Source organism: Acomys russatus, chromosome 29 (assembly GCF_903995435.1).
Source record: "Acomys russatus chromosome 29, mAcoRus1.1, whole genome shotgun sequence".
NCBI lineage: Eukaryota > Metazoa > Chordata > Mammalia > Rodentia > Muridae > Acomys > Acomys russatus.
In genome coordinates, this window is record NC_067165.1 from 17525631 (window position 1) to 17543502 (window position 17872).

The 17872-nt window shown below is 51.1% G+C and overlaps 2 protein-coding genes and 2 non-coding genes across 4 annotated transcripts; all 4 read left to right on the forward strand.

The window, feature by feature from the left end:
* The first annotated feature begins 826 nt into the window (after nucleotides 1-826).
* Nucleotides 827-1869, forward strand: LOC127211958 (uncharacterized). Its single transcript, XM_051172045.1, has 4 exons — nucleotides 827-836; nucleotides 954-1127; nucleotides 1359-1549; nucleotides 1738-1869. Exons 1-4 carry the CDS (start codon nucleotides 827-829, stop codon nucleotides 1867-1869), a joined length of 507 nt encoding a protein of 168 aa, XP_051028002.1.
* Pabpc4 (poly(A) binding protein cytoplasmic 4) lies at nucleotides 1633-15992 on the forward strand. Its single transcript, XM_051172046.1, has 15 exons — nucleotides 1633-2110; nucleotides 5396-5589; nucleotides 6876-6991; nucleotides 8140-8279; nucleotides 8806-8900; nucleotides 9683-9820; nucleotides 10505-10600; nucleotides 12057-12329; nucleotides 12588-12675; nucleotides 12778-12897; nucleotides 13330-13416; nucleotides 13511-13638; nucleotides 15420-15513; nucleotides 15629-15759; nucleotides 15891-15992. Exons 1-15 carry the CDS (start codon nucleotides 1918-1920, stop codon nucleotides 15990-15992), a joined length of 1995 nt encoding a protein of 664 aa, XP_051028003.1. The 5' UTR covers nucleotides 1633-1917.
* On the forward strand, nucleotides 9325-9456 carry LOC127212089 (small nucleolar RNA SNORA55). Its single transcript, XR_007833474.1, has one exon. It is a non-coding gene; the product is annotated as a small nucleolar RNA SNORA55 (small nucleolar RNA).
* On the forward strand, nucleotides 10786-10917 carry LOC127212090 (small nucleolar RNA SNORA55). The gene has a single exon (XR_007833475.1). It is a non-coding gene; the product is annotated as a small nucleolar RNA SNORA55 (small nucleolar RNA).
* Nucleotides 15993-17872: the final 1880 nt, after the last annotated feature.

A 17872-nucleotide genomic window follows, 5' to 3' on the forward strand; every position in this document is an offset into this window, starting at 1 on the left:
TGTGGCTGATTTTTGTTCCTTTTGTTTTGATTTTGATTTAAGGCAGGGTTTGTCTCTGTAGCCTCAGCTGTCCTGGACTCACTTTGTAGACCAGGCCTGCCTCTGCCTCCCAAGAGCTGGGATTACAGGTGTGTGCCACCACGCCCAGCATTGCGGGTGACATTATTTATTTATTTATTTATTTATTTATTACTTAGAGAAGTATGGTCTACAAAGCGAGTCCAGGACAGCCAAGCCTACACAGAGAAACCCTGTCTCGAAAAACAAAAATAACAAAACAACAACAACAAAAAAAGAGTCACTTTGTAGACCAGGCTGGCCTTGAACTCACAGAGCTCAGCCTGCCTCTGCCTCCCAGAGTGCTGGGATTACAGGGTGTGCCGCCCTGCCCGGCTAGCTAACAGATTTTATGTGGTCTTCTAAGGGCGGCGTCTCTGTGCTCTGAGTACTGAGGCTAGAGCTACGAGCTGAACACTCACAGTACAGTATGCCTAATGAGGAGACAGTGAAGAAACAAGGAAACACGTACACAAACTAAATTACAGGAGTGCAACTAGAGCAAAACACGGAGGGAGTGGTCAGGTTTTGTTTTTATCAAAGCTTTGCCAAGAGTCGCTCATCTTTTCAGGAAAAAAAAAAAAAATCTCACCACCTATGAGAGCTCCATTATCTCTAATGACCTCCACAATCCAACCTCAAGGTTATATGTCCTCAGAACTTCCGTAGGTCCTGTGTATTCAGCTCAGCCATTTAATAAGCCACCTACTAACTATAATTTAGCGTCCCTTTGTGGAGAAGTAGGCATTTCATGGATGTTTTTAGCATTATGCCTGCGCGTGGGTGTTGGGGAGGCCATGCCTCAAGCCATATAACGCAGAGGGAGACTCTTACAGGTGCGAGCCGCCGGTCCTCCAAACGCTAGGGGACGCTGTAGCACCTTGCGGCCGCTCCAGGTCACTCTCGCGTGGCTGCCCCGCCTCGGGCCCCCGGGCGGAGTGGGCGGGTACGACTGCGCCCAGGTCGCGAGGCGCCCTTCGACCAGCAGCGCCCGGGGCGGGCGAGTATAAATGGAGCGGTGGCTGCTCCGGCCACCCCTCTCCGCCCCGGGTCGCAGCGGCCGGTGTTGCGTTTGGGCTCAGCAAGCCTAAAGCAAAAAAAAAAAAAAAAGCTTAAAAAATTTTAAAAGCCTCAAAATCTAAAAAAAAAAAAAAAAAAAAGGAAAAAAAGAAAATAGAAAAAAGAAGAAAAAGAGAACGAGACAGCGAGTCCTGCTGGGAGCCCGCGGGGAAGTGATTTTCGCAAGCTTCCGGCCTGCCTGTCCGTCGGCGTCTGTCTGTCCCGTGGTGAGCCGTCCCCAGCCCGGCCCGCCCCCGCACGCCTCCGAGACGCGTGGCAGCCCCGCGCCCCGGCCGGCCGCACCACGTGTCCGCGCTGCCCTTCGCCGGCACCCGCAAAGATTTGGTTTCCCCCTTCCCGGGCCGTTGAAATTGTAAACCGCCGGGAGCCCGAGGCCTATATTTATCGAGAAACGCGTGTCCCCGAGGCCGCCGTGAGCGCAGCATCTGGCTGCCTCTTGAAAAAAAATTTTTTTGCCCCCTTTGCAAGGGAATTCCCTACTTCATTTTTTTTTTTTTAAATCTTTAAGCTCCAAACTAGGACAGCTGGAGAGTACAAACTCCAGGAAAGGGCCGTATTGTTTTTGAGGACCTTTTGTCTTGGAGCCTTTGCGGTCCCGAGCAAGTCGGCCCGCACTCCCCGTCCCGCTTCGGGGCGTCCCTGCTCCAGCCTCTCCCGGTGTCGCTGGTGTCACCCACCTGTGCGCCTCGGTGTGGGCCACTGCTCTTTGGAGCCTCTTTTGTCCTGCTGTGAACCCTGTAAGAAGTCCTGGCGGGGCTCGGGGTGGTGGGGGCTGGGGAGATGAACGCTGCGGCCAGCAGCTACCCCATGGCCTCCTTATATGTGGGCGACCTGCACTCGGACGTCACCGAAGCCATGCTGTATGAAAAGTTCAGCCCCGCGGGGCCTGTGCTGTCCATCCGGGTCTGCCGCGATATGATCACCCGCCGCTCTTTGGGTTATGCCTACGTCAACTTCCAGCAGCCAGCTGACGGTGAGTAGAAGCGCTGCTCACACATTGGGGGAGATTCCTGTAGGCAGAGGCCAAGAACTGCCAGGGCTGGGGGACAACATGACAGCACGCTGCCAGAGAAGCCGTAGCGGGAAAGCAAGCTTATAGTGCGTGAGAGCTGGGTTATGTGGTCGTGACCCCGGCTCCAGTCTGGCTTCCACCACTTGCTAACCTGATGACCTTGGACTACTGGGTGGGGGTGGGGTGTTGGAAATGGGGATCCCAATAAAAGTGACTTGGCTAGTCTAGTCCCCTCAAGCAGAAGTGGGTCTGTAGTAGACCCTGTCAAGGACTGGCCCTCCTCAGTGAATTGAAAAAGCACCTTCTCCAGAAGCATAAGTTGCAAAGCTGCTGGCCTTCCCTTACTGTTGGTTAGGGGGCTGATGGCTTTAGGGGGGTGGGGAGCATGGAGAATAAGTTCATACAGTAGACTTGAGGGGCATTGCTTTAGAAGCTTCTACCAGGCCAGACCCCTACCCCCCACCCCCTGTCGTTTGGTATGCTGGTTTGGAGACTTCCTCAGCTCTGCATGAAGCCCTAGGGCTGTGGAGAACAGTACCCAAGGTAGTCTAGAAAGAAACGTGTATAACTTGAAACCCAGTGGACAGTTTGCCTCCCCTGTGAATGGTGCCTCATACTTGTCAAAACCTCTTGTGAAAGAAGGGCTCCTAACCCCGTGTTCCACCATCCCCATAAGAAGAAGTGGAGGCTGCAGGCAAGCCACAAATAAGCCCAGAAGAAACCCAATCAGGGCAGCACATGACTCCAGACTTAAGTGGGAGCAACTTCAGGAACTAGTGGGGGGTGGGCAGGACACCAGCCATTCTGTGTGGCAAAGGATCGCTAAGCCCCCTACTCTTTCTGGTTTTTGGAGACAGGATTTCTCTGTAGCGTTGGCTGTCCTAGACTCACTTCTGTAGACCAGGCTGGCCTGGAACTCAGTGATCAGCCTCCCTCTGCCTCTCTTGAGTGCTGGGATTAAAGGCCTGTGCCACCACGCCCAGCTTAAGCTCCTACTCTTGTCGCCATTTTGTTGACTGTCTATGAGGCAGAGACATTTATTTGTTTATTTATTGCCCAAGTTACAGCTGAGGTGAGAAAATTGGGTCTAGTTGAGAAGCCAGACATTTCTACTGCCATTCAAAGTGCTGGGAGCCCAGGTCTGTTGGCCACAGGGACATGGCGAGGGGGAGGGTTGGTAATGGAGTCTCTTGGCTGTAGCCTGCTCTCTTGACTTCTGAACAAGCGTTGTGTCTCTTAGAGATAGCAGAAGCCATTGGTCAGTGTGTCTGCCAACACATACCTCTGTAAGACTTGTCCCTGCTATAAATAAGCGAAGCCCGATTTGTCAGGCCAAGCTGACTCGGCTGGTGCTGTCTTTCTGAAATAGATCAGGAATTGTGTTGGGAAGGGTTCCTGTACTTCTAATATAATGGGAGAGTTTGAGTTTGCAAACTGTCTTCACTTACAGGCAAGCTCCTACCTGACTTTGACCTGTCTGGTCTCATTCTCTGCCCGGCCACACTCCTCCACCTCCATGTGGACCTACGCACACGCTGTGGGAAAGGCTGAGAGTATATCCTCTTGGCTGACTGGATAGTTGAATGTGTTGAGCAGTTTTAAGGAGCTTTTCCCTTTTCTTTCTTGGCAGTGCTATAGATTAAACCCAGGGATTTAGGCATATTGGGTGATTGCCTGGGAATATGCTGGTCCTTGTCCACCTTTGAAGCAAGGGTGGTAAGGTGAGAAGTGGGCTCACCTACTTTGGTTTTTGCTATTGTTGTGTTTTTTTTTTTTTTTTTCCTTGACGGGGTTTCCCTATGTCCTGTAGACCAAGTTGGCCTAAAACTCAGATCCGCCTGCCTCTGCCTCCCCAGTGCTGGGATTAAAGGTGTGGTGGCCCCCAGCTATTAAAGAGCTTTCTTTAGGATGGAATGTTTTCATTGGGAAGAATTACACCACAGTGCTGGGATTAAGAACCTTACACACCCCAGGGTGGGGTAGTGGTGCACACCTTTAATCCCAGCGGAGGCAGAGGCCGTGGATCTCAGTGAGTTCAAGACCAGCCTGGACTACAGAGTGAGTTTCAGAACAGCCAGAGCTGTTACACAGTGAAACCCTGTCTCGAAAAACCAAAATACAAAAACTGTGTAGCCTTGGCTCTGCCTCCTGGAGTGCTGGGATTAAGCCTGTGGTCCACGGAGCCTGGCACTGTGATCTTTTAGGCTTGTGCCACCGAACCCTCTTGCCACCTTTGACCCGGTTAGAATCTCCCCATGGAGGGTGTTTAGGTTGTGTCCTTGCGTCAGTGCGGTCACCAGATCTGGACATCTTTGTTGCCACCAGTGACGTGTCCATGACTTTTCCTTTTGGTCTTCACACTGTCTCTGGGGCTTGGTTGGGCAGTCAAGGAGCAACCCAACCCTACTAGAATTCCTGGGATTCCGTAGAGTTCCGATTAAATCCCTGAAAGGCCTAGGTACCACAGGCAACAGGGCCTGTCTGTAGTGTCTGCCCTCAGGTAAAGGTGTGGCAGTTTATACTTCTACTTTGATGAGTTACCCTTTTTTTTTTTTTTTGGTATAAAAATAAGCATGGTGTGCTAGCGCGTGCCTTAGGGGGCAGGACTTTTCTAGACAGGGTTTCTCTGTATCCTTGGCTGGCCTTGAACTCAACAGTGATCCACCGGCCTCTACGTGCACCACATCAGCTGTGACCCCTGCCTTTCGTCCTTGAACTCAGTCAGAGCTATGTAAAGAGACCCTGCCTCAAGAATAAACAAAAATATAAAACAGTGGGCTGGAGCCTCCGCTTCATTTCTATTTACTAACTGGCTGCATGGCCTGAACATGGCTATGTTAGCTCTGTAACTGAGTCAGGGTGGCTGGTGGGCAGCAAAGTCCCTTACATGGAAGCTTAGTCCATGGCCAGGCTCTTGGTGCCCACAGGACTTTTTGTTTTTGTTTGCGTTGGTTTTTGTTTTTCCAGACAGTTTCTCTGTAGCCTTGGCTGTCCTGGACTCATTTAGGAGACCAGGCTGGCCTTGAACTCAGCCATCTGCTTGCCTCTCGAGTGCTGGGATTAAAGACATGCGCCACCACACCCAGCCTTGTTCCCAGACCATTTTGATCCTTTTTCTTTTTTTTCTTTCTTTCTTTTCTTTTCTTTTTTTAATCAGGTATTAATAGTTCATTGATCTCTCTGGAATGGTGGCCTCATCTTAGTTGATGTTTAGTGTCTCAATTAAAACATGTTCGTCTTTGACAGCTGAGAGAGCCTTGGACACCATGAACTTCGATGTAATCAAGGGGAAGCCAATCCGGATCATGTGGTCTCAGAGGGACCCGTCTTTGAGGAAGTCTGGTGTGGGAAATGTCTTCATCAAGAACCTGGACAAATCTATAGACAACAAGGCACTTTATGATACGTTTTCAGCCTTTGGGAACATCCTGTCCTGTAAGGTGAGCGCGGACTAAATGGTTTTAGCCGAGTAGTTACGGGGTCTTGAAAACAAGATAAATACCATGGCTGGGTGTGGTGTGCTCTCAAGGCCGAGCTAGGAGCTATCTAGGGAGTTCAAGGCCGGCCTGGGCAATGGAAAGGCAAACAAGATAGTATCAAAGGGAGGAGGGACGGTGCCTCGCTTAGGGAGGGAGGCCATTGGGTAAGGTGGCTTTCTAGATGCCTTCCTTCAGATCTGGGGACTGAACACAGAACCTGATGCGTGAGAGGCAAGTGACCTACCCCTGAGGGCGGCTGTTCTGTTTGTTTATTAATACATTCTAGTGACTTCTAATGTGGCATTTTTGTGCATGTACATAGTATAGCATATCTTCATTATGTTTGCCGTATCTTTCTCCTACGCTGATCCCCATAATCCCACTTCTTGGTTGTGTCTGAATGTGTGTGTGTGTGTGTGTGTGTGTGTCCCAATGCATCTCATTAGGGTTGCTCACACAGCCCCCTCGGCATTGCTGAGTGAAGCCTGTGATAGGGCACCACAAGCTACAACCCTAGCCCTTTGCTTCAAACCCCCCCCCCACCCCCGTTTGTTTTTTTCCTGACAGTGTGTCTCTGTGTGTAGCCCTGGCTGTCCTGGAACTTGCTTTGTTGAGCAGGCTGGCCTTGAACTCACAGCGGTACACCTGCCTCCCAAGTGCTGGGATTAAAGATGTGTACCTCCATGCCCAGCTAAAAGCGAGGGTGCTCACATAGCTAGTTGGACCTCTCCCCCACCCCCATTTGGAGAAAAGGAAAAAAAGTGTGTGGCCCTGGCTGTCCTGGAATCACTGTAGACCAGGCTGGCCTCAAACTCAGAGAGACCTGCCTGCCTCTGCCTCTGAGTTCTGGGATTGAAGGCCTGTCCCAACACACCCAGTGACTTTGAACACTATAGCTTGTAGCCAAGGGCCTTTTGAAAACCACCTGGGCCAAACAGGAAATTCATTTCATAAAGTGCTTGCTGCGCCTGATTTTTGGCCCCTAGAATCCATGTAAAGACTGGGCATGGCCATGCATATATTATACCAGTGCTGGGGAGGCAGACACAGGATTCTTGGGGTTTCCATGTCAGGTTGACCAAGAAACTCTGTATCCAGAAATCCACCTGAGGCTGGCCTGGCCAATACAATTTGGGATAGAAGTAGGCTGTAGTGGGTGCTTGGCAGGTGCTTGCTGCTGCTCAGTGTTCAGTCCTAGTTGGTGCACCTGGCCTGCGGCACCTGGGTGATGTGCCTTCTCTTCACAGGTGGTTTGTGATGAGAATGGCTCTAAGGGCTATGCCTTTGTCCACTTCGAGACCCAGGAGGCCGCCGACAAGGCCATCGAGAAGATGAACGGCATGCTCCTCAATGACCGCAAAGTGTGAGTGTCCCACTCTGGAGGACAGCCATCGCATGAGCCAGCCGTGGCCCCACCTCCGTATTAACTGGCACACACAAGGCGGCTACTGGTTCTCTCGGCCCAAGTGTGGCCTGCTCCTACCTCTCCACTCTCCAGGGCTGGTGAGTCTCCCTGCCCGAGCCATGGCAGCCCTTTTGACTTGCCGCGGTTGGCTCCCTGCCCGAGCCATGGCCTGCCTGCTGCCTCTCCCTTAAAGGCATTCGTCTGTGGGTTTTGTGAGCATCAGCACCTGGGGCTGGCGAGGATTCAGCTCTGAGCCCACTCTGAGCAGGGGTCTCGGCCAGCGGCAGAGTGGAGAGGCCCTGGGCTGACCAGGAGCTGGACACTAGCTATCTGACCGTGGCTTTCCTTTGACTGGGGTCTGCCCATGGGTCTCCTGTTAGTTTTTGGCACCAAATTATGCTCTAGTTCTTTCCTCTGAGCTGCAACAACAGTTCACTATGTGTGTGATCTGCACACGACATTATTTCACAGAATGCTTAGTTTGCACACAGTGAGAAGTCCAGCCCTTTGCAGAGAGACACCGCATGGCATCTTGTCATTACTGTGGAATGGGGACAGAGCTTAGTAGAACCATGTGGGGGAGAGGCCAAAGAACGGTTCCATTTTGGGTGTTATAAGCAATAGTCGTCTCTGTCCTTTGTGGTATGGACAGACAGGCGGTGTTTATGTCTGCGTCAGGAAGTATTTTTCTGCTAAGGATACCAAATGGTACAGCAGGACAAGGATCACCCCAACCGCAGCCGTCTCACTGCTAGACTAACCACTGCTAACAGTTTGTGTCCTTGCAGACGTTTTCTATGCATTTACATAGATGCACAGAAATGAACGTTTTAAAAACATGGTCGTCAGGTTTCTTCACGAAGGCAGTGTGATGTGGTAGGAGGGCTCCGGTCTGAACCAGGAGCCCTGGGGCTGCTCCGTGCAGGATAGTCCCGCCTCTTTTCTTTCTCCTGGGGACTCGGGGCATCTGAGCTTGTTCTCACGGTGGATGGGATCCTGTATTTTAAACCTCTCCTGTCAGCTTTAATCTGCACTCCTTTGGGCCCCTGGAGATCGCGTTTTGTTCCTTCTGAGTAATCAACTGTTACTCATGGTTTTTTTTGTAGGTTTGTGGGCAGATTCAAGTCCCGCAAGGAGCGGGAAGCCGAGCTGGGAGCCAAGGCCAAGGAGTTTACCAATGTTTATATCAAAAACTTTGGGGAGGAGGTGGATGATGATAATCTGAAAGAGCTCTTCAGCCAGTTTGGTGAGTGGTCCACTCTTGTACTGATCATCAGCTCAAAAAATGGTCTGTTTTTACTTAAGTAACAAAGGCCCTGACCACAGGGTCAGAGGTGAATGCAGAAGCCAGCCTTTTCCCCAGGCTTCCTCCTAGTGCTTTCCCTTCTGGGTTATCCCAGGTGCTTGGTTGGACTTTTAAATTTTTTTATTATGTATTTATTTATTTATTTTTAAAATTTTGTTATTTATGCTGTATTCTGCCTGCATGTGAGCCAGCAGGCCAGAAGAGGACACCAGATCTCATTATAGATGGTTGTGAGCCACCATGTGGTTGCTGGGAATTGAACTCAGGACCTCTGGAAGAGCAGCCAGTGCTCTTAACCTCTGAGTCATCTTTCCAGCCTGCTTGGTTGGATTTTAGACCAAGCATGGTACCTTTTTCTGTCTCAGACCCATCTGGTCCGAGATTTGCTCCAGCCAGTTAGTAGCAGGAAGTGTTTTTGAGCTGTGGTAGACATGTTGACACTAATCCTTTCATCCGTTGGTGATAGGTAAGACCCTAAGTGTCAAGGTGATGCGAGATCCAAGTGGGAAATCCAAAGGCTTTGGCTTCGTAAGCTACGAAAAGCACGAGGACGCCAATAAGGTGAGAGAGCTGTGTGTGAGAAGAACCTCAGATGGCACCTGGAGCACAGTGGAAGAGCGCCAGAGTGGGCTGGGGGGGAGCCCAACATCAGCTTCAAAGCCAGTCCACAGCCAGTGGGTCTGTAGCTGATCACCCAGCGTTAGCTCGTGGCTGTTGGAAAGATTGGGACAGATGGTTCTTCCCATTCTTGCTAGGGAAACTGAAGCCTCCTGACTGGGGACAGCAGTCTCCCCGACCGTAACCTACAAAGGGACCTGGAAAGTTGAATACAGATAGATCATCAGACAGGCTCATGGCACATACCTAAATTTATACAAGTATTGATCAGGCTTGGATCCCTCCCCCTAACTAACATACGCGCGCGCGCGCACACACACACACACACACACACACACACACCACACACACACACCCCGTGCCCACTGCACTTGAATCTTTCTCAGTCCTGCTGCTTGGTGCTGGCCTGGGGACAGAAGGTGCTAGAACAGAGCAGAGGAAATCCAGACGGGCTGTTTCCATTTGTCCTGGGGCCTGTCTCTACACCTCTGCCACACTTGTTGAGAATGAGGGTGCTTTGAAGATGTTGGAACTGAGGGTGAGATGTAATAAGGAAAGATCCATCTGGATGCTAAGCCCACTTTCCAGACGAGTCTGGGATTAGTGTAGCGGCCTTCAGAGGTGGAATGAAGCACATTGGTTCGCAGCCCAGTGGGGAAGGTTTTTCATGGTGTGCTGGACTCTGCTCTAAAAGATCATGTCTCTGCGTTGCATCTTCATTCTAGGCTGTGGAAGAAATGAATGGAAAAGAAATGAGTGGGAAAGCCATATTTGTAGGCCGCGCACAGAAGAAAGTAGAACGACAGGCTGAATTAAAGCGGAAATTTGAGCAGCTGAAGCAGGAGAGAATTAGTCGGTACCAGGTGAGGTGGGATGTTTGCAGCGCCTGCCCAGGGCACAGACTTGGGGAGACTCAGCATCTGTGTTACTAATTACTAACCTAATTACTGCTGAGCAGGCATGATGGTTCGGGCCTCTGTTCTGAAAATGTACACTTAACTACTCTTTGCTGTGTGGGTTCATTTTCCTTAAATTAATGCCCCTTTTGGAGCAGCGGCCCAGAGAACCCTGGAGAGTGAGGGGTTGGCCAGAGCAGCTGTGGGGAGGTGATGCACCTGCATCCACAGCCCCAGCAGTTTCAGGACAGAGTTGCTCGGCTTGGGCTTGTATCAGAATCCTGCAGTGTGTGGGTGTGTAAGGCCCAGTACCGGTAGTCCTTATCAACCCTTTCTCCTTAAAACACAAGCGCTGGGCCCAGCTCCGGCTGCTGTTCCAGGGTTTGTGCTTTTGATGCAGACCCTCACACATAGCCTCCCCTGCCTTGTCGCTTGAACGCAGGGGTTTCCAGCTTGAGGTTTTGAGTGGTTGGTTGGTTTGGGCGTCATTTGCCTGCCTCTGTCTTCCGAGCGCTGGGATTAAAGGTGTGCGCCACTGCCTTCCAGCTACAAGCAAGAGCTTTAACTTGACAGGTTCCTAAGTGTGTTGTGGGCCCTACACTGGGGCATGACCGTGTATAAAGGTGTAATTAACAGTAATCCTTTTTCCAGGGAGTGAATCTCTACATTAAGAACTTGGATGACACCATTGATGATGAGAAGTTAAGGAAAGAGTTTTCTCCTTTTGGGTCAATCACCAGCGCTAAGGTAATGAGTATGCCAATGTGGGTTTAGAAACAGTCTGTTGGGTTGTTGGCGTTAGTGAGTGCTGATCTTGAGTACATTACTCTGGCATCTACACCTCGTGTCAGATGCCCCTGAGAGGCTCGCTCTGTAGAAGCAGGTTTTGAGGTGTTTACTTGGAGTCTGACCCACTCATTGTAGCCTCCCCTGCACTCAAATCTTTCCCAGTCCTGCTGCTTGGTGCTGGCCTGGGGACAGAAGGTGCTAGAACAGAGCAGAGGAAATCCAGACGGGCCATTTCCATTTGTCATGGGGCCTGTCTCTACACCTCTGCCACACTTCTTGAGAATGAGGGTACTTTTGAAGAGTTAGCAGGCCTTTGACAAAGTTTGGCTGGGCAGCCATGGTTGCGTGGGCATGGTCAGCAGCGTGTCCTTGGCACTTCAGGAGTGTGACAGATGGGTGTCTAGAATGTGCTGACACAGCTGCCTCTTGGTAGAGGTGGCAGCAGTTGCCATGAGGCCGTTAGGTAGTAAGAAAGGAGGCTGGTGGCTAAGTAGGATTTGGTGGCCCTGCCCTGGCCTTTAGTGTAAGGTGTTACATGTGTTGGTGTGGAGTTTTTTGTTTGCTTGTTTTGGTTTTTTGAGACAGGGTTTCTCTGTGTAACTTTGGCTATCCTGAACTAACTTTATAGACCAGGCTGACCTCAAACTCACAGAGATCCACCTTCCTCTGCCTCCCTGAGTGCTGGGATTAAAGGCGTGCGCCACCACCACCCCGCTGGTGTGGGGTTTTTGTTTGTCCAAGACCAGGTCTCTCACTATGTAGCCATGGCTGCCTTAGAACTTGCTGCATAGACCAGGCTGACCTAAAACTCAAGGATCCTCCTGCCCCTGCCTCCTGGGTGCTGGGATGAAGGTGTGTGCCACCGTGGGAGGCTGGGTCTAAATGATGCGCCTTTTGGGGTGCTGGCAGAGTGCTTAGTCAGGGTAGTTGTGGAGGTAACATAACTGCTCTGACTGTCCTGACACACACTGGCTTCCCTAACTTCCTCTTGGTGTCACCATTTGACTAGCCCCGTTGCAGTGTCCCCTACAAAACCCTAGATTGTAAAGTCCCAGGTGCTGTTTCCAGGAGTATGGCTGGCTGTTCCATGGGTAGAACATTGTAGTCCTCCTGGCTGAGGGTAATGACACGGAGGTTCTGCACCTGCAGTGTGTTTGGAGTTGTCTTACAGAGTGTGGGAATTGAGGCTCAGGGGGCCTGTAAGGCTGATTAGCATCTGGGTCCCTGTCCTCAGGTAACTGCCTCCCACCAACTATGGTGGCAGCCATTTTTGACCTGGGAAAAACTAAAAACCAGTCACAGCTGGTCTTGAGCATCTGCGCTTCCTAAGTGCTGGCCTATCCAAGTGCGGGGTTTGGTGGTTTCAGTTGTGCCTTCCTCGCCACAAACCATAGCAACTGGTCTTTTTCGGTAGGTGATGCTAGAAGACGGAAGGAGCAAAGGGTTTGGCTTTGTCTGTTTCTCATCTCCGGAAGAGGCGACCAAAGCGGTCACCGAGATGAACGGACGCATCGTGGGCTCCAAGCCACTCTATGTCGCCCTGGCCCAGAGGAAGGAAGAACGGAAGGCTCACCTGACCAACCAGTACATGCAGCGCGTGGCTGGCATGAGAGCACTCCCCGCCAATGCCATCTTAAATCAGTTCCAGCCTGCAGCTGGCGGCTACTTTGTGCCAGCAGTGCCACAGGTGGGTCTGCAGGGTATTGTGGCAACTGCTTTGGTACCCTACGGCTGAGGGGAGGGGTTTTGGGCACTGGTATTGAAGTAAAGAATAGAGCTATCATTCGCATACGTAGTGGAGGAGGTGGAGTAAAACACACCCATTGATTGGCTTTTGAGTAGAGTGCCCTTCGCCCAAATAGTTAGCCTAGTGATAAGGTGAGGGAAACAAGACTGGTGTGGGTACAGGCGCTTAAAACAGTTGGGGTGTTCTTTCCCCCTCCAGGCACAGGGAAGACCTCCATATTACACACCTAACCAGTTAGCGCAGATGAGGCCTAATCCACGTTGGCAGCAAGGCGGGAGACCTCAAGGTAGGTAGTGGGAAGCAGGGCTTTGCTCATCAGGGCACCCTACCCATTCCACACACTTCTGCCCTGGCCGGCCCATGACGTGCACCCTTCTCTCGTCACCAGGCTTCCAAGGAGTGCCGAGTGCTCTGCGGCAGTCTGGGCCTCGTCCGGCTCTTCGCCATCTGGCTCCAACTGGTAATGCTCCAGCCTCTCGTGGCCTTCCTACCACCGCTCAGAGAGTCGGTGAGCAAACTGGCCTGTAGGAGCCTGGCTGGGGAGGAGGGTATCAGGCGTGGTCAATCTGGGACCTCTGGTTCTTTCCTAAGTCCTGGTTCTGTTTCCTTAGCTGTGTGCTTAGGTGGTTTATGTCGCTCATTCAGGATCTTTGACGTTGTTGAGTCCTGTTGGTTACTTTGAACATGCTTTGCTCATCGGTGTCATGTGAAAGGTCAACCAGAAGTATTCTATCTGGATCACTACACAGACAACGAGCTGTTGAGAGGGCGGGGGACAAGGAAGTGTTTAGAGTATGTCCTATCTAAATGCGCAGACTTCCGTGGTGTCCTTTGGCCCTGTGAGGGACATGTGTGATCATGTGCTGGAAATTCTTCCTTGGGACGTGGCCAGTTGGGCATCTGCTGCCGACACTGATGTGCATTTGCTGGTCTGTTGTAGGGTCTGAGTGCCCGGACCGCTTGGCTATGGACTTTGGTGGGGCTGGTGCCGCCCAGCAAGGGCTGACTGACAGCTGCCAGTCTGGAGGTGGTATTGGATGCACACAGAAGGGGGAACGCTGGGGTTTGACGGGCCTTTGCCCAGGCTGATGTGCTTTAATTATGCTTGCTCTTTCCATAAGGCGTTCCTGCGGCTGTGCCAAACCTTGCGCCTCGTGCTACGGTTGCTGCTGCTGCTCCCAGGGCTGTGGCTCCATACAAATACGCCTCCAGCGTCCGCAGCCCTCACCCTGCCATCCAGCCGCTGCAGGTGAGGCCCACCAGAGCCCTGAAGGGGCTGTCTGTCCTCAGTTTTAAAAGATGCCTTGTTTTAATTCCTCTTAACAGGTTTTACATACCTGCTCTTCTGTGTGGTGACTGTCAGGCACTGTCCCTGAGTGCGACAGCTTGAAAGCCTTCTGATTAGTTTTCAAGAATACACAGAAGCTGCTTCCGGTCCCTCCACGACACACTGTCCTCACTCAGCTCCCGGAGCCTCTGCAGCCCTTTCAGATCTGGTGACCTAACTGATCCTTGGCTGTTGCTCACCAGGCTGATAGGAACATAAATGCGACCTCTAACAAAAATAAAACTCAGCTTCAGGGCTAGGGACTGGCTCAAGCCTAGATGCCTATGGAAGGGCTAGGAAGACCCGAGGTTACCACCCAAGCTGGCACAGTGGTAATCCCCGGTGCTGTGGGGCCAGAGATAGCCAGATCGTGGCTAGCCCGTGTGGCCAAAGTAGTGAGCTCTTGGCTCCATGAGGGGACCAAGTCTTAGGAAATAAGGTGGGGTGTTAGACAGCTGACTTTTACCTCTGGCATACACCGGTGGAGACGCCATATTCACAGAGCACAGAGAGAGGCAGGGAGGGCCATCTTTGTAATATCAGTGTGGGGATGGCAAACCTGGAGGATCCCTGAGGCTTGTTGGCTCGCTAGCCTAGCCTACCAGGCAGATTCCAGACCAGGGAGATAATCTTGTCAAAGAAAAAAGGTTAGTGGGGAGGCGCCTGAGGAACAAGCACCAGGGCTGACCTCCCCCACATAGTCAAGTGCACACAAACACCCAAAAGAAAAGACTTCCCCGAACCTTGGGGGCTTGAGTTGCCTGACTGTTTACTTCCACTGTGAGCCAAGGTGCTGCCAGTTTGTTTCCAAGCTTGACAGGAGTTTGCTGCGGCTGTGCAGATGGCTCAAGAACAAGCTGCTTTGTGAATTCTTCTATGGTGGCTTCATTCTCCACATTCTCTAAAGTGGGGGTTTCTTGGAGCTTGATGCTAATACGGGAGTTGTCTTTCACCTGTAAGGCCTTCAGGGCTCTGAGCAGCATTGCTCTTGCATGCTAATAATCCTCAAGTAATCACAAATATATTTAAAACATCTGGCCCAGGCTCCGATGCTGTAGGAAAAACTTAAGTTTAGCCAGGATGCTGGCATAGCACGTAATCCTGGCCCTGGGGTGGCAGAGACAAGAGGAAGGATTAGGAGCTGAAGGTTGGCACTTACTACACATTGAGTGCAAGGCCGGCCTGGGTTAGAGACTACACAGAAAGCCAGACCTCTGATAAGACGGTAATGAGGTGCATTTAAGACTGTTTTGGTTCTCACACTGGCTCTTGGCTCCACTGTACTGGAAATAACTTTTTTTCCTCAAATGTAGAAGGCTACATGTGCAGACATCAATTTCAGCCCTTGGGAGTTAGAGGCAAGGGGAACAAGAATTCCAGGCCAGCCAAGACCACACAAAAAACACAATTGTTTCCTGTGGCCTGGTTTTTGGTTTTTGGTTTTTTTCTTTTTAATTGCACGGCCTTGAATTGTCAGGCAAGTAGACCAGTGGTGAATGCTCACCCAGCATGGCAGGTTGGCTTGGTCAGAGGAGAGTGGCAGCTCCTCCTGATAGCTTGCCACTTGCAGCTAGTTTTTCTTCACCGCGTTCTGCCCTCACTGTCCTTGTTCCCTAAGGACAGGATTAGGTCTTTAAATGCGCAGGAAAGCTCCCTTTTCACATGTCTTCCTTAGTGCTAACCCTTCCTGTCCTGGTTCACAGGCCCCGCAGCCTGCAGTCCATGTCCAGGGTCAGGAACCCCTGACGGCCTCTATGCTGGCCGCAGCACCGCCCCAGGAACAGAAGCAGATGCTGGGTAAGCGTCCCGAGTGCTGTAGAGGTGGGGAATGGGGGTGGGGGCGGGGGCGTCTGGTGCTAGTTCAGGCTCCTGGGATTGGACACTGTTACGATGACAACTGTTCTGCCCACAGGGGAGCGACTGTTCCCACTTATCCAAACAATGCACTCTAATCTGGCTGGAAAGATCACAGGGATGCTGCTGGAGATTGACAACTCTGAGCTGCTGCACATGCTGGAGTCTCCTGAGTCCCTCCGGTCCAAGGTGAGCTGCTCTCTGACGTCAGGGAATGGCATTGGAGTGTTCAGAGACAAAGGTCTACTCCACTTGGTCTGGGTGCTGGAGAGACACTTAGCTCTCCTCAGGGTCACTGAGCACCTGGGGGTCTTTCACAGGTGGATGAAGCTGTGGCAGTCCTGCAGGCTCATCATGCCAAGAAAGAAGCTGCCCAGAAGGTGGGCACTGTTGCTGCTGCTGCTGCTGCTGCTACCTCTTAGACAAGGAAAAAGTAAGTGTGCTTGACAGTTGTGGGTTTCAGATGGAGTCTCACCTAAATGCATACACACCCAGGCTGTCCTTCCCTTCACTCAGCCTCCAGAATGTTAGTGGGATTATACACGGTATGACGCAGCACTTACCTGCAATCCCAGCTGCCCAGTCTGAGCAGCATAGAAGGCCCTTAGCACCAATACAGCAAAAGCGCTTCCTTAGGAAGCACATGATCACACACTCAGGGTTCTCACAGGGCTCCCTTCCTTACATAAGAGAATGCTGGACAGAGGTCAGAGCTGGGGGGAGGGCACGGGAGACTGCTGGTGCTAATGGAGGAGCACACCTCTGCTTCCCTAGCATGCTTGCTTATTTGTGTTGGTGCTTCTTTTTTAGGAGTCAAAAGCCAAATAACCCCTCATGGCATTCAGCCAAGGTCTGAGGACGTCCTGGTTTGTCTGTGGACCTCCACACCAAGAACCACGCGCTGCAAATTCAATAGGTCATTTTGTATCCAAAGGTCAATTATGAAGCACCTAGAATTTTTCAATTAAAGAATATATTCTCTGGGTTTTGCTGTGGCCCAGATGGTGGTAACTTTTTTTTCTATTGTGGATTCTGATTATTTCCCCCTCCCAGATTTGGTTTTGATGTACCCAAGACTTAAGTTTCTCAATAAAGAAAATAAAATCTCTATAAAACTTGGTGTCATTTGTATGCTACAAATCAATTTTATTCTGTAATTTTGGGCTCTTGCTAGAAGTATTGTTGGTCTCTGAATATTATATAAATTTACACTTCCTTATTTTTTAGGAGAATAATTTGTGGCTAACAAGGGTGCATGAGTTAAATGTGGGGCTGGGGTGGGGCTTGCCTGTCATAGACCGAACCCTGGGCGCAAACCTATGGTCCCAGCTGGAGTCAGAATGACCAGAAGTTAGAGGACAAGGATGCTCTTGGCTAAAGCAACAGAGGATGCTGGCTGCCCTCATGTGGGAATGTGTATGGTGAAAGCCTAGGCCTTCTGGGGTTACTGCAAACCCTCCACTAAGGTTAAGGCGAGCCAGTCTCCAGTAGTTACTGCACCCTGCTCCCAGGCCAGCAGGTGCAGGCGCCCAGTTCCTGTGCTAGCCAAGGTCAGTTGCTCTATTTGTCTTTCTGCCTTTCCATCCAGGCCTTCAGTAGGGCTGTGGGTCGTTTCCCTTAAGAGCTGGTCTCCCATGCAGGTGGTGGGGGCTGGGCAGTGCACACGCCTGTAATTGAGCACCTGGCCTCCACTGTAAAGTTTTAAAGGTGAAAACCATACCAAGAATTCTACATGAGGCAGGGCATGGTGGCGCAAGCCTTTAAGGCCGTGGCTACTTCTCACTCCCTCCAGCCTCTGCATGTGTTTTGTAGTGGATGTTAATTCAGAACATGGGTGAGACCACATCTAAAGAAAGGCCTAGGTCTGTGTGATCCAGCTGGGATACAAACATGTAATCCAGGAGACAGGCATGCAGATCTGAGTTCAAGGCCAGCCTGGTATAGAGCAAGTTTCAGGTAAAGAAAAGCTTACATCCAGGCACTGTGATACATGCCTTTAATCCCAAACGAGGGTAAAGTTGTTTGTAGAAGGAAGCACTCATGTTTGAAAGTGATGTCTAATCGCTTGGCAAAGATTTGACAGAATAGGATATGCCCAACTCTCAAGAAAGGAAAAGGGAAGCTACTTAGGCAGTTTGGCTGGCGGTGGTGGCACACGCCTTTAATCCCAGCACTTGGGAGGCAGAGGCAGGTGGAGCTACGTGAGTTCAAAGCCAGCCAGGTCTACAGAGTGAGTCCAGGGCAGCCAGAGCTACACGGAGAAACCCTGTCTCAAAAACAAAAAACAAAACAAAAAACAAGA